This window comes from Babylonia areolata, chromosome 14 (assembly GCF_041734735.1).
Source record: "Babylonia areolata isolate BAREFJ2019XMU chromosome 14, ASM4173473v1, whole genome shotgun sequence".
In the NCBI taxonomy this organism is placed as follows: domain Eukaryota; kingdom Metazoa; phylum Mollusca; class Gastropoda; order Neogastropoda; family Buccinidae; genus Babylonia; species Babylonia areolata.
The window spans coordinates 23,378,557-23,395,112 of NC_134889.1; the positions used below are offsets into that span (position 1 = coordinate 23,378,557).

At 42.8% G+C, this 16,556-nt stretch overlaps 1 protein-coding gene across 2 annotated transcripts in view; it reads left to right on the forward strand.

Annotated features, from left to right (window-relative positions):
* LOC143289929 (hemicentin-1-like) overlaps positions 1-16,556 on the forward strand; it is a 226,991-nt gene that overhangs the window by 71,373 nt on the left and 139,062 nt on the right. For both annotated transcript variants that reach the window (XM_076599184.1, XM_076599186.1), the window contains exons 6-11: positions 3,114-3,338; positions 4,712-4,896; positions 9,079-9,296; positions 10,644-10,765; positions 12,332-12,584; positions 14,132-14,223. In XM_076599184.1, the coding sequence (XP_076455299.1) occupies positions 3,114-3,338; positions 4,712-4,896; positions 9,079-9,296; positions 10,644-10,765; positions 12,332-12,584; positions 14,132-14,223 (1,095 nt within the window). The remainder of the gene's footprint in view (positions 1-3,113; positions 3,339-4,711; positions 4,897-9,078; positions 9,297-10,643; positions 10,766-12,331; positions 12,585-14,131; positions 14,224-16,556) is intronic.

Consider the following 16,556-nt stretch of genomic DNA (forward strand, 5'->3'; position numbering starts at 1 on the left):
TGATGAACTGTAAACCACCTTGTAAAAATGGTTATACATGATTAACTGTAAACCACCTTGCAAAAATGGTTATACATGATGAACTGTAAACCACCTTGTAAAAATGATTATACATGATGAATTGTAAACCACCTTGTAAAAATGGTTATACATGATGAACTGTAAACCACCTTGTAAAAATGGTTATACATGATGGATTGTAAACCACCTTGTAAAAATGGTTATACATGATGAACTGTAAACCACCTTGTAAAAATGGTTATACATGATGAATTGTAAACCACCTTGTAAAAATGGTTATACATTATGGACTATAAACCACCTTGTAAAAATGGTTATACATGATGAAGTGTAAACCACCTTGTAAAAATGGTTATACATGATGAACTGTAAACCACCTTGTAAAAATAGTTATACATGATGAACTGTAAACCACCTTGTAAAAATGGTTATATATGATGAACTGTAAACCACCTTGTAAAAATGGTTATACATGATGAACTGTAAACCACCTTGTAAAAATGGTTATACATGATGAACTGTAAACCACCTTGCAAAAATGGTTATACACGATTAACTGTAATCCACCTTGCAAAAAAGGTTATACACAATGAATTGTAAACCACCTTGTAAAAATGGTTATACATGATGAACTGTAAACCACCTTGTAAAAATGGTTATACATGATTAACTGTAAACCACCTTGCAAAAATGGTTATACATGATGAACTGTAAACCACCTTGTAAAAATGGTTATACATGATGAACTGTAAACCACCTTGTAAAAATGGTTATACATGATGAACTGTAAACCACCTTGTAAAAATGGTTATACATGATGAACTGTAAACCACCTTGCAAAAATGGTTATACACGATTAACTGTAATCCACCTTGCAAAAAAGGTTATACACAATGAATTGTAAACCACCTTGTAAAAATGGTTATACATGATGAATTGTAAACCACCTTGTAAAAATGGTTATACATGATGAACTGTAAACCACCTTGTAAAAATGGTTATACATGATGGATTGTAAACCACCTTGTAAAAATGGTTATACATGATGAACTGTAAACCACCTTGTAAAAATGGTTATACATGATGAATTGTAAACCACCTTGTAAAAATGGTTATACATTATGGACTATAAACCACCTTGTAAAAATGGTTATACATGATGAACTGTAAACCACCTTGTAAAAATGGTTATACATGATGAACTGTAAACCACCTTGTAAAAATAGTTATACATGATGAACTGTAAACCACCTTGTAAAAATGGTTATACATGATGAACTGTAAACCACCTTGTAAAAATGGTTATACATGATGAACTGTAAACCACCTTGTAAAAATGGTTATACATGATGAACTGTAAACCACCTTGTAAAAATGGTTATTCATGATGAACTGTAAACCACCTTGTAAAAATGGTTATTCATGATGAACTGTAAACCACCTTGTAAAAATGGTTATACATGATGGACTGCAGACCACCTTGTAAAAATGGTTATACATGATGAACTGTAAACCACCTTGTAAAAATGGTTATACATGATGAACTGTAAACCACCTTGTAAAAAAAGTTATACATGATGAACTGTAAACCACCTTGTAAAAATATTTATACATGATGAACTGTGTAGACCACCTTGTAAAGTTATACATGATGAATTGTTAAGCTTGTAAATGTCAGGTATCCAGCATTCGTTGCTCTGCACATACCCCATTTAGGGCTAAAAACTTCAAAATGATGTAATACCTTGTAAACGCCCACCCCTACCATTTTGGATTAAAAGCTTTGCGTAGAATAAGATACCTTGTAAATGCCCTTAAAACTTTGCATAAGGTAAAAAAACATGTAAATGAACACACACCCCCCCTCCATTTTGGGTAAAAACTTTGCGTAGGTAAAATACTTTTTATATGTCCACACCCCGTTTGGGGTTAAAAACTACATGGGGTAAAATGTGAACACACACACACACACACACACACACACACACACACACACACACACTTACTCACTCACTCACACTCAACAAACATACAAAAACACACACATACATGCATTTGTATAGTACACATACACATGTATACATGCACACATCATCAAGCACACACACACATACGCGCGCGCGCGCACACACACACACACACTCTCGTATATACATGACACATGTAACATCACTGAGAGTGACTGACTGTATATACAGGGGCACACCGCACCAAGTCGTCCGCAGTGAAAGAGGTCACACACACACAAACACACACACACACACACACACACACACACACACACACACACACACACACACACACACATGTACGCACACACATACGCGCGCGCGCGCACACACACACACACACATACTCACTTGTATATACATGACATGTATCATCACTGAGAGGGACTGACTGTATATACAGGGGCGCGCCGCACCAAGTCGTCCGCGGTGAAAGAGGTCACACAAACACACACACACACACACACACACACACACACACACACACACACACTTACTTGTATATACATGACACATGTATCATCACTGAGAGGGACTGACTGTATATACAGGGGCGCGCCGTGCCAAGTCGTCCGCGGTGAAAGAGGTCACACACACACAAATACACACACACACACACACACACATGTACGCACACACATACGTGCATGTGCGCGCACACACACACACACACTCACTTGTATATACATGACATGTAACATCACTGAGAGTGACTGACTGTATATACAGGGGCGCGCCGCACCAAGTCCTCCGCAGTGAAAGAGGTCACACACACACACACACACACACACACACACACACACACACACACACACACACACACACATACACACACACACACACTTGTATATACATGACACATGTATCATCACTGAGAGGGACTGACTGTATATACAGGGGCGCGCCGTGCCAAGTCGTCTGCGGTGAAAGAGGTCACACACACACAAATACACACACACACACACACACACACACACACACATGTACGCACACACATACGTACATGTGCGCACACACACACACACACTCACTTGTATATACATGACATGTAACATCACTGAGAGTGACTGACTGTACATACAGGGGCGCGCCGCACCAAGTCGTCCGGGGTGAAGGAGCTGCTGAGCATCAAGAACGTGCAGATCGTCAACGTCAAGAACCCCACCCCGGGTACCTGGCGCTTCCGGGTGGGCAGCTCCTCCCCGCACTCGGTGCGGGTCACGGGTCTCAGCACCACAGACTTTGCCATCGGCTTCTCCAAGTACCCCACCAGGGACTTCAGCGACACCCGACTCCGGCCTGTCCAAGGTACTGTGGAAGAGATAGGTTGTTTTTTTTGTTTTGTTTAAAAAAAAAAAAAATTTTGTTGGTAAATTGATGGGAAAAGTTGAGAAGTTGTATTGAAATCAGTCCACAAATTGGTCATGGAAGGACAACTCGGGACCCTGAAGTACACCAGGGGTACCATTCAGAGACTGACCAAAACAGACAAAGAGTGGCTGTTCTTTGTTACTGACCTTCATGCCAGTGTGTAATGGACAGTAAATAAAATGATGAAAAAAACAAATTGGTGACAAAGTAACGTCCACAAGGCGTGATGGCCTATCCCTGCAAAATGATGAAAAAACAAATTGGTGACAAAGTAACGTCCACAAGGCGTGATGGACTATCCCTGCAGTGACCCTGACCTGTGACATGGCATTCATAAACAGTGAGTAGTTAATTATTTCAAAAGATTTCAACACTGTTATTCAAAAGAATGGAATGCACCAAGTCATTCCAAACTGTTTTCTTTGATGTAAAACTTAAACTATGTGCCCTGAAAAAATTGTCCCACCACAAAAATAAAGAAGATACTCAACCTAGTGTCAGTTAGCATAATCTTTTGTATAGAACTTTAACTGTGTGCCCTGATGAATTGTCCTCCCGAAAGAAGATTCTGAACATAGTGGCAGTCAGTACAGTCCTTGATGTAAAACTTAACTGTGTGCCCTGACAGATTGCCAACAAAACTGCAGCAACAAATATACATTATATAAACAAGATATTTAACATAGTGGTAGTAAGCACAATCCCAGGTGTAAAACTTAATAGTTTTTCCTCACAAACTGTTAAAAAAAGAAGATACTGATCATACTGGCAGTAAGAACAATCCTTGTAAAACTTTACAATGTGCCCTCATAAATTGTCAACAAAAAGAAAAGAAAACAAAGATGCTCAGCTTAGTGTCAGTAAGCATAATCCTTGGCATAAAACTTAACTTCCTTCAGTGCTTGAGCCAAATTTGGTATTGGCAGACAAAGTATTTCCAGAGAAAATGGCAATGTTGAAGTTTACCATGGACACACACACATACACACACACTCACACACACACACACACACACACACACACACACACACACACAACCGAACACAGGGTTATAACATGGACTCACTATGTTTACACAAGTGAACAAAAAAAAAAAAAAAAAAAAAAAGAAGTAGAAGAAAATGAAGAAGAAGAAGAAAAACAAACAAACTCAAAACAGCAACATAGTGACAGTACAATCCTTTGGCCATAAAACCTGACTAATCCTGTGTGCCCCCCCCCCCCCCCCCCACCCCATCCCCCCAACCCTCCACAACCTCCCCCCCCCCCCCCGACCCCCCCTACTCCCTCACTCCCCCACCCCTCAACAGGTGTGCCGACCCATGTGTTGATCAACGCCACCAACGTGGACCACCCGGCGCGCCTGTCCAACATGGAGCTGGTGGACCTGAGGGGCCGCCCCATCGCCAAGTTCCCCATGGTGCAGGACCCCCAGCAGCCCTCGCTCTACAACGTCACCTCCTTCATCCCCCCGGACCAGTTCTTCTACGTCAGGGTCAGTCAGTGGGTCGGCTGTGGGGAGTAGAAGGTGGCAGGATGGTTGAAACAGACGCTTATCTGCCAGTACAGCGTCTTGTCATTGCGGGTCTGGGTTGTCAGCTGTGGGGAGTAGTCTTGTCATTACGGGTCTGGGTTGTCAGCTGTGGGGAGTAGAAGGTGGCAGGATGGTTGAAACAAACACTTACCTGCCAGTACAGTGTCTGTCATTGAGGGTCTGGGTTGTCAGCTGTGGCGAGTAGAAGGTGGCAGGATGGTTGAAACACTTACCTGCCAGTACAGTGTCTGTCATTGTGGGTCTGGGTTGTCAGCTGTGGGGAGTAGAAGGTGGCAGGATGGTTGAAACAAATAAACACTTACCTGCCAGTACAGTGTCTGTCATTGCGGGTCTGGGTTGTCAGCTGTGGGGAGTAGAAGGTGGCAGGATGGTTGAAACAGACACTTACCTGCCAGTACAGTGTCTGTTGTGGGTCTGGGTTGTCAGCTGAGGGGAGTAGAAGGTCGCAGGATGGTTAAAACAAACAAACACCTGCCAGTACAGTGTCTGTCATTGCGGGTCTGGGTTGTCAGCTGTGGGGAGTAGAAGGTGGCAGGATGGTTGAAACAAACACTTACCTGCCAGTACAGTGTCTTGTCATTGCGGGTCTGGGTTGTCAGCTGTGGGGAGTAGTCTTGCCATTGCGGGTCTGGGTTGTCAGCTGTGGGGAGTAGTCTTGTCATTGAGGGTCTGGGTTGTCAGCTGTGGGGAGTAGAAGGTGGCAGGATGGTTGAAACAGACACTTACCTGCCAGTACAGTGCCTGTCATTGCGGGTATTGAAACAGACACTTATCTGCCAGTACACTGTCTGTCATTGAGGGTCTGGGTTGTCAGCTGTGGGCAGTAGAAGGTGGCAGGATGGTTGAAACAGACACTCACTTGCCAGTACAGTGTCTGTCATTGCGGGTCTGGGTTGTCAGCTGTGGGGAGTAGAAGGTGGTAGGATGGTTAAAACAGACACTTACCTGCCAGTACAATGTCTTGTCATTGCGGGTCTGGGTTGTCAGCTGTGGGGAGTAGAAGGTGGCAGGATGGTTGAAACAGACACTTACCTGCCAGTACAGTGTCTGTCATTGCGGGTCTGGGTTGTCAGCTGTGGGGAGTAGAGTCTTGTCATTGTGGGTCTGGGTTGTCAGCTGTGGGGAGTAGAAGGTGGCAGGATGGTTGAAACAGGCACATACCTGCCAGTACAGTGTCTTGCCATTGCGGGTCTGGGTTGTCAGCTGTGGGGAGTAGTCTTGTCATTGCGGGTCTGGGTTGTCAGCTGTGGGGAGTAGAGTCTTGTCATTGCGGGTCTGGGTTGTCAGCTGTGGGGAGTAGAAGGTGGCAGGATGGTTGAAACAAACACTTACCTGCCAGTACAGTGTCTGTCATTGCGGGTCTGGGTTGTCAGCTGTGGGGAGTAGAAGGTGGCAGGATGGTTGAAACAGACACTTACCTGCCAGTACAGTGTCTGTCATTGCGGGTCTGGGTTTGGTTTTTTTTCAAATCCTCGGGGTGAGTCGGCCATTGGGAAGATGGTGGCGGAGTGGTTGAAAACGCTTAGAATGGTTAAAACGCTTATCTGGCCAGTACAAGTGTCTGTGAGGGTCTGGGTGTTTTTTTTTTTCAAATCCTTGGGGTGAGTCGGCCTTGGGAAGAAGGTGGCAGTTTCAGTTTCAGTTTCAGTAGCTCAAGGAGGCGTCACTGCGTTCGGACAAATCCATATACGCTACACCACATCTGCCAAGCAGATGCCTGACCAGCAGTGTAACCCAACGCGCTTAGTCAGGCCTTGAGAAAAAAAAATAAATAAAGGTGAATAAATAGTAGATAAGCTTACATAAATAAATAAATAAATAAATAATTATTATAATATAAAAAAGGTAGTAGTAATAATAATAATAATAATAAAAAAAAGACAAAAAAAGACAATGATGATAAATAAGCAAATAAATGTAAAACATGAAGACACACATTCACACGTACACCCACACATGCATAACAAATATGCACCAAGCATGAAGGTGGCAGAATGGTTAGAATGCTTATCTACCAATACAGTGCCTGTGAGGGAGGGTCTGGGTTCAAATGTTCAGGGTGAGTTGGATGTGGGGAAGAAGGTGGCAATATGGTTTAAAAAAAAAAAAAAAAAAAGCATGTAAAAAAAAAATTGGGTGGAAAAAATAAAGCATATTGCTTTTATCTCATTTCCCTGGTAAAATAAAATATTGAACACAGACCTTCATCACAGCTCACCACATTGGCAGATAAACATTTTAACCATTCTGCCTGTGTGTCTGCGAAGGCCCAGGTTCTTCTTCTTCTTCTTCTGCGTTCACTCGTATGCACACAAGTGGGCTTTTACGTGTATGACCGTTTTTACCCCGCCATGTAGGCAGCCATACTCCGTTTTCGGGGGTGTGCATGCTGGGTATGTTCTTGTTTCCATAACCCACCGATCGCTGACATGGATTACAGGATCTTTAACGTGCGCATTTGATCTTCTGCTTGCATATACACACGAAGGGGGTTCAGGCACTAAGCAGGTCTGCACATATGTTGACCTGGGAGATGGTAAAAATCTCCACCCTTTACCCACCAGGCGCCGTCACCGTGATTCGAACCCGGGACCCTCAGATTGGCCCAGGTTCGAATCCTCAGGGTGAGTCAGCCGTGGGAAGAAGAGGGGAACAGAAGAAAGGGAAGCTGACAGTGGAGTAGTGCGGCACTGGGTGGAGCAGCAGTTAGTCCTATTATCTGTCAGTGAAAGAAACTGTGATCAGTTGACTCTTACACAGTGGTTTATGACTTCAGCGTTTGACGGGAACCAATAGCCGAGTGGTTAAAGCGTTGGACTGTCAATCTGAGGGTCCCGGGTTCGAATCACGGTGACGGCGCCTGGTGGGTAAAGGGTGGAGATTTTTACGATCTCCCAGGTCAACATATGTGCAGACCTGCTAGTGCCTGAACCCCCTTCGTGTGTATATGCAAGCAGAAGATCAAATACGCACGTTAAAGATCCTGTAATCCATGTCAGCGTTCGGTGGGTTATGGAAACAAGAACATACCCAGCATGCACTCCCCCGAAAACGGAGTGTGGCTGCCTACATGGCGGGGTAAAAACGGTCATACACGTGAAAGCCCACTCGTGTGCATACGAGTGAACGCAGAAGAAGAAGAAGAAGACTTCAGCGTTTGACATTCCAGATTGCTGGGAATAATGCAAACACACTGAATAAATGAATGCATTTTGTGCTTTAACCTATGGCTCTGCTTTTGTATTGGCGCTGGGTGGAGCAGCAGTTAGTCCTATTATCTGTCAGTGAAAGAAACTGTGATCAGTTAACTGTTACACAGCGGTTTATGACTTCGGCGTTTGACATTCCAGATCGCTGGGAATACTGCAAACACATTGAATAAATGAATGCATTTTGTGCTTTAACCTATGGCTCTGCTTTTGTATTTCATTGTGAAAATTTGGACAGTCAGTTAACGAATGGTGTAACGAAACAGAACAATTACAGGTAGTTATATATATATATATATATATATATATATATATATATATATATATATATATATATATATTCTGATGTATTCCAAGTGTTTAGTCATAAGTTATAAATGATGATATCTGTATTTCATGGACATGTGTATGTCTCATATTCTGCTGTTTACTCTGATATCCCAGATGCAAGGAGAAAATAGGAAGATAAACTATACATATGTATATGTATATATATATATATATATATATATATATATATATATTGTTATTAATTTTTTTTCTGTATGTTCTTGTTCTGTCTGTCTCAATCTGTTCTGTGATATCCCAGATGCAAGAAAAAGATGAGAAAATAAACTGAAAAAAACCCCCCAAGAACCATATATATATATATATATATATATATATATATATATATATATATATGTATGTACGTATAGCTATATTTATCTATCTATCTATCTATATATATATATATATATATTCTCTTTTTCCCGTATGTTTTTGTTTGCTCCATTTGTCTCAATCTGTTCTGTGATATGTCAGATGCAAGAAAAAGATAAGATTATATCTTCTTTTTTTTTTTGTATGTAAATATTTGTTTTGCTTCGTTGGTCTCAAGTCAGTTGTGCCCTGTTCCCCCTGTGGTCCCCAGGTGACAGGGAAAGACGAGAAGGGCTACGCTCTGCAGCGCATCACCCCGACCGCCATCAGCCCCCAGGCTCCCAAGGCCCCCAGCGTCTTCATGCCGGACGTCACCAAAGGCTTCTACGACCAGACTGCCGTCCTGACCTGCAAGGTCCATAGCCTGGTGCCCTACACTGTGCAGTGGTTCCGTGACGACAAGCAGCAAGGCTTTGATCTCTTCTTCAGGTGGATCATCCTGTTGTTGTTGGTGTTGCTTTTGTTTGTTTGTTTGTTTGTTTGTGTGGGTGGGGTGGGTGGGTGTGTGGTTGGTTGGTTGGTTGGTTGGTTTGTGTGTTTTTGTGTTTGTGTGTGTGTGTGTGTGTGTGTGTGTGTGTGTGTGTGTGTGTGTGTAGTTTGTGTGTGTGTGTGTGTGTGTGTGTGTGTGTAGTTTGTGTGTGTGTGGGTGTGTGTGTGTGTGCAGTGTGTGTGTGTGTGCGTGTGCAGTGTGTGTGTGTGTGTGTGTGTGTAGTTTGTGTGTGTGTGTGTGTAGTTTGTGTGTGTGTGGTTTGTGTGTGTGTGTGTAGTTTGTGTGTGTGTTATGTGTGGTTTGTGTGTGTGTGTGTGTGTGGTTTGTGTGTGTGTAAATATGTTTTTTTTTTTAAAAAAAGGTACAAGTTACCCAATCTGGTGCCCTACACTGTGCAGTGGTTCTGTGACAACAAGCAGCAGCAAGGCTTTGATCTCTTCTTATAATAATAATAATAATGGATACTTATATAGCACACTATCCAGAAATCTGCTCTAGCTGCTTTACAAAAACGCTTTTGTTAACATAAAACATTATATCTTTGTTACATACACCAAAATGTGACTACCCACACACACACACACACACACACTGCATACATACATTTTAACATATATGTGTATCTAACAGCTACCCTAACACATACGCACACATAGGCATGCACAAACTTACATAAATGCACGCACACACAGTACACATTCATATACATGCATGTAGTTATGTACACATACATATGTATACACACATAGTCAAGCACAGCTAAAGCAAAGGAAGTGGACCTGCCACAATTGAACTTACTGCTGAGGGAAAAGGTGAGTTTTGAGACGAGATTTAAAAGATGCGAGGGAATCAGAATGATGGAGGTTATCAGGGAGCTTGTTCCACGTCTTTGGCGATGATCAGGTGGATCATCTTCTTGTTGTTGCTGTGTGTGTGCATGTGTGTTGTTTGTATGTGAGTGAGTGTGTGTGTGTGTGGATGATGATGATATGGATACTTGTATAGCACTTACCCTCGGTCGGAGACCAAACTGTAAGCGCTTTACAAACACTGAGTCATTTGCTCAACAGGCTGCCTAGCTGGGAAGAGCCGACTGACAGCAGCCATTTGGGTGCTCATCATTTGTTCCCTGTGTCATTCAAATAGGTTTCAGTCATGTACACATATACTCATACATTGTGTGTGTGTGTGTGTGTACGCGTCTGTGTCTGTATGCAAAGACAGTTTTTAAAATAAAGGTTTTAAAATTGTACAAGTTCTTCTTACATTCATTTCTTTTCTTTCAGCGACTCTGCCAATGTGACACTGGAGGTACCTCGGGCCAGCACCTATTCAGAGGGAGAGTACGTGTGTAACGCCTCCAATGTGGCCGGCTCACAGACTGCCCGCACCTACCTGGACATCAGTGGTCAGTGTGTGTGTGTGTGTGTGTGTTAGAAAGACAGAACAAATGACTGACTGTCTGACTGACTGACTGAATGAATAAATAAAGTGAAAATGTATCCAGCATTGTTTTTGACAGTGATGCAATCACATGCTCATTTTTGTTTCATGACAATACTGTTGTATAAACCTAAATGTATACTCATTTTAAAAAGAAAACCAGCATGGTAAAGATCTGACCATACTGAAAACTACCTGTCTACCAACCAATAACTACACACATTTGTATGAAGCTTTAGATCCTGTTTATAAGCACTGTGCCTTTAAACAATTTAAAAAATATTTTTTTCCCCACTAGACTCTCCTCCGGTTATTGTGCCCCCTGCCAACACATCTGACCATACTGCAAATTCTCTCTTTACCAACCAGTAATGAAACACTCCAGTATCATGCTTCAGATTCTGTTTACAAAAACTATGTCTCAAGAAAAAAAAGAAAAGAAGTTTGTCCTCCCACCCCTCCCCACCCCCTCCAAAACCAGACACCCTTCTGGTTATTGTCCCCCGATCCCCCTCCCCACCAACACATCAACACATCTGACCATACTGCGAAGTCTCTCTCAACCAACCAACAATGAAACACTCAAGTATCAAGGCTCAGATCCTGTTTACAAAAACTATGCCTGGGTTTTTTTTTTTCCTTTTTTTTTTCTCCCACCTGATCCCCCTCTGGTTATTTGTTCCTCCCCCCCACCAACCTATCTGACCATACTGCAAACTCCCTCCTCCCCACCAACCTATCTGACCATACTGCAAACTCCCTCCCTCCCACCAACCTATCTGACCATACTGCAAACTCCCTCCACCCCACCAACCTATCTGACCATACTGCAAACTCCCTCTCTCCACCAACCTATCTGACCATACTGCAAACTCCCTCCCTCCCACCAACCTATCTGACCATACTGCAAACTCCCTCCCTCCCACCAACCTATCTGACCATACTGCAAACTCCCTCCCCCCCCACCAACCTATCTGACCATACTGCAAACTCCCTCCCTCCCACCAACCTATCTGACCATACTGCAAACTCCCTCCCTCCCACCAACCTATCTGACCATACTGCAAACTCCTTCCCCCCCCACCAACCTATCTGACCATACTGCAAACTCCTTCCCCCCCCACCAACCTATCTGACCATACTGCAAACTCCCTCCCCCCAACCAACCTCTGACCATACTGCAAACTCCCTCTCTCCACCAACCTGTCTGACCATACTGCAAACTCCCTCCCCCCAACCAACCTCTGACTATACTGCAAACTCCCTCCCCCCCACCAACCTATCTGACCATACTGCAAACTCCCTCTCTCCCAACCGATATTTGAACACTTCTGTATCAGGCTAACTCCCTCTTTACCAGTGAACAAACACCGGTATCGGGCTTACCTTCCTGCCAACCAATAATTAAATACTTCAGTATCATGCTTCAGATCCTCTTTTTCAAACACTAAGCTTTTTTTTTTTCTCTCTCTCACTTTTTCATTTCCCCCCCGCCCCCTCCCTCTCCCCCCCCCCCCCCCCCACCAACCAGACCCCCCTCCGGTCATCGTGCCCCCGACCAACGTGTCGGTGCTGCCTGGGGAAACGGCGGTGCTGACGTGCGTGGCCTTCAGCACGGTGCAGTACAACATGACGTGGCACCGGCACGGGCACCGCCCCAGGCCTGTGTCGTCCTACAGGGGCTCCCGGCGAAGGGGGGACATCCAGCTGGAGCCCACGATAGAGAGGTACCTGCTGAGGAACCCCCGCATGCGCTGGTTCAACAACGGCTCCCTCGTCATCAGGTCGGTGGTTCGGTTCTTTTTTTCGTTCGTCATGGTCTTTCAGTCGTAGCCCTTTCTGTGTCTCACTGTCTTTGTCTGTGTCTCTGTCTGTGTCTCTGTCTCTCTCAGATACATATATAATCTCTTTAGCAAGTTAACATTAATCTTACTGTGCTGTGTGACATCACCTGTGACTGTCAGAGAAACATTGGGGTAAATCATACTGTGCTGTGTGACTGTGACTGTCCGAGAAACATTGGGGTAAATCATACTGTGCTGTGTGACTGTGACTGTCAGAGAAACATTGGGGTAAATCATACTGTGCTGTGTGACTGTGACTGTCGGAGAAACATTGGGGTAAATCATACTGTGCTGTGTGACATCACCTGTGACTGTCAGAGAAACATTGGGGTAAATCATACTGTGTTGTGTGACATCACCTGTGACTGTCAGAGAAACGGGGTAAATCATACTGTGCTGTGTGAAATCACCTGTGACTGCCTGAGAAATATTGGGGTAAATCGTACTGTGGTATGTGGCTGTGACTGCCTGAGAAACACTGGGGTAAATCGTACTGTGGTTTGTGCTGTGATGGGAACAGGGTAAATCGTACTGTGCTGTGTGACATCACCTGTGACTGTCAGAGAAACATAGGGGTAAATCATACTGTGCTGTGTGACATCACCTGTGACTGTCAGAGAAACACTGGTGTAAATCATACTGTGCTGTGTGACATCACCTGTGACTGTCAGAGAAACACTGGTGTAAATCATACTGTGCTGTGTGACATCACCTGTGACTGTCAGAGAAACATTGGGGTAAATCATACTGTGCTGTGTGACATCACCTGTGACTGTCAGAGAAACACTGGTGTAAATCATACTGTGCTGTGTGACATCACCTGTGACTGTCAGAGAAACATTGGGGTAAATCATACTGTGCTGTGTGACATCACCTGTGACTGCCTGAGAAACATTGGGGTAAATCATACTGTGCTGTGTGACTGTGACTGTCAGAGAAACATTGGGGTAAATCATACTGTGCTGTGTGACATCACCTGTGACTGTCAGAGAAACATTGGGGTAAATCGTACTGTGGTCTGTGGCTGTGACTGTCAGAGAAACATTGGGGTAAATCATACTGTGCTGTGTGACATCACCTGTGACTGCCAGAGAAACACTGGGGTAAATCATACTGTGGTCTGTGGCTGTGACTGCCTGAAAAAACATTGGGGTAAATCATACTGTGCTCTGTGACATCACCTGTTAGTCATATCAGAGAATGTTTTTCCTTAACTCTCTCCATACGAACGGCGAAAGAGACGACGTTAACAGCGTTTCATCCCAATTACCATCATCAAAATATTGCAAGCGGAACGCTCTTATACTGAAGAGGTGAATGTTGACAAAGAATACCACAGTTCTGACGACGGAAGCTAAAGGTTGGGTCATTCAGACACCCACTGGACATCCGAGGGGTCTGTGTAGAGGAGAAGAGAGGACTGGCCGTACCGAGTGAGTTAAACCTTTATTGTCAAACTTAACGAATGTTGTTTTATGTGTGTGCAGAAATGTCCAGACAGAAGATGAGGGTCTGTATGAATGTGAGGCCAGGAACGAGGGAGGAATTGCGAATGAAAAAGTATCTTTGAGAATTCAAGGTATTCTCTTTCTCTCCTTTTCCCTGTTTCTCTTTCTGTCTGTTTTGTATTTATGATACACAGATCATTCCCCTTCTCTCTCTCTCTCTCTCTGTGTCTCCACTTTCTCTTTTTCTATTCCCCCTTTCTTTGTCTCTGTGTGTTTATGTTGGTCCCCGTTTTGTCACAAGCATTTTAAAAATTTGCTTATGACCATGTAGAACTCAAAAAGAGTTGTTTAACAGTCTGTTGTACATTTTACCTAGCAGTGTTTACACAGAAGAAAGTATTTACATTACAGACAGCTGGACAGTAAATGAGTTCTTTCATTAAACAGCTGGGTTTATGCAGTAATTGTTTGACTAATTGAAAAAGAGAAAGAAAATAATAATAATTATAATAATAGATACTTACATAGCACACTATCCAGAAATCTGCTCTAGGTGCTTTTCAAAAACGCTTTGTTAACATAAAACATTACATCTATGTTACATACACACACCAAATGTGACTGCACACACACACACACACACACACACACACACACACACACACACACACACACACACACACACACACACACACACACACATTTTAACATACATGTGTATCTAACAGCTACCCTAACACATACGCACGCATAGGCATGCACAAACTGACATAAACGCACGCACACACAATACACCTTCATATACATGCATGTAGTTATGTAAACATACATATGTGTACACACATAGTCAAGCACAGCTAACGCACAGGAAGTGGACCTGCCACAATTGAACTTATTGCTGAGGGAAAAGGTGAGTTTTGAGACCATGAAAAGAGAGAAGAAGAGAAAGAAACAGAAATATTATCATATCAATATTGACATTGAAGACAATAGAATCAAAGACTAGTCACTGAAAAAGAAATAACAAAAAGTGGAGAAAGATCAGTTTAAAGCAAATTAAGTCCCCTGGCATTAATTACAGAGTAATTTCCCTTTTTTTTACTATCTGCACCAAAACGTTTGCAAAATAAATATAACTTCCATGCTGAGCAAAAGAAGTTCCTGTTTGAACAGAAAATGATAATAATGACTGCTCTTGTTGTTGGGTCAGAATATCAGATCAAAGTGCCAAGTTTAGAGAATACAAAAAATATAAATATAACAGTAAATGCAGTTTGCATATAATTAGGCTTCATTTTTTATTATTTTTGTGCCCATCCCTGAGGTGCAATATTGTTTTTAAACAAGATGACTGGAAAGAACTCAATTTTTCCTATTTTCATGCCAAATTTGGTGTCAACTGACAAAGTATTTGCACAGAAAGTGTCAATGTTAAAGTTTACCACGGACACACAGACACACGGACACACACACACACACACAGACAACCGAACACCGGGTTAAAACATAGACTCACTTTGTTTACAGAAGTGAGTCAAAAGTGAATAAATAAAAAATAAAAAGATAATAAATAGAGATTATTTAAAATAATAGAAAGGTTACCATGGAACAGAGACCAAAGCCCAGTCACCAAAGACAGAGGAAAAAGCAGAGGCAAAGACAAAAGAAGAGAAAGGAATACAGACCTTTCTGTGAACGAGAGATCGGAAGACAGTCTCTGCATAGCACAAGACATTCATCCCTTGACAATATCCACCTTTCATTTCCATGTTTCAGTGCCCCCCCTGGCCCCCCACCCCACCCCCTCCACACACACACACACTCATCCTTTGACAATATCCCTTTCATTTCCATGTTTCAGCAAACCCCATAGTCAGTATAAATATAATGAATTATTTTTGTATAGTACTATAATCCAAGCTTAAGCAAGCGCTTTACAAATGTAAGCATTCTAAGCACTCTAAGCACTTTACAAATCTAGAATGGTAATCAGATAAACACATAAGATGAATCAGACACATAAAATGATCATAAAAAATTATATATGGATTACTATTAATGAGGATTACCATTAATAAAAGCACAATATACAAGATCTCTGAAGTAATCCATTTATATCCCAGATAAACAGCTCTGACACTCCAGCATGCATACACAAAAGTCTATGTAAACAACTAAGATAGGAGCAGTCACAGTAATTAAAGTTTGTTGCATTCATCCCTTGACAGTATTCCGCTTTTGTTTCCACAGGAGGGGGTGTGGTGGGGGGGGTGAACAAATGGTTAAGAAGCTGGTCTGCCAATAGAGAGTGCCCCCTGTGAGGGTCTAGGTTTGAATCCTGCTCCCCTAAGTTTTCCTCCTAAGTTTGAGTGGATAATCAAGGAAATGAGATGATAAACCTAAGGCCCCGTGTGCAGCATGCTCTTGGCGCACTGAAAAAATCCTGCAGAAGAAATCCACTCTG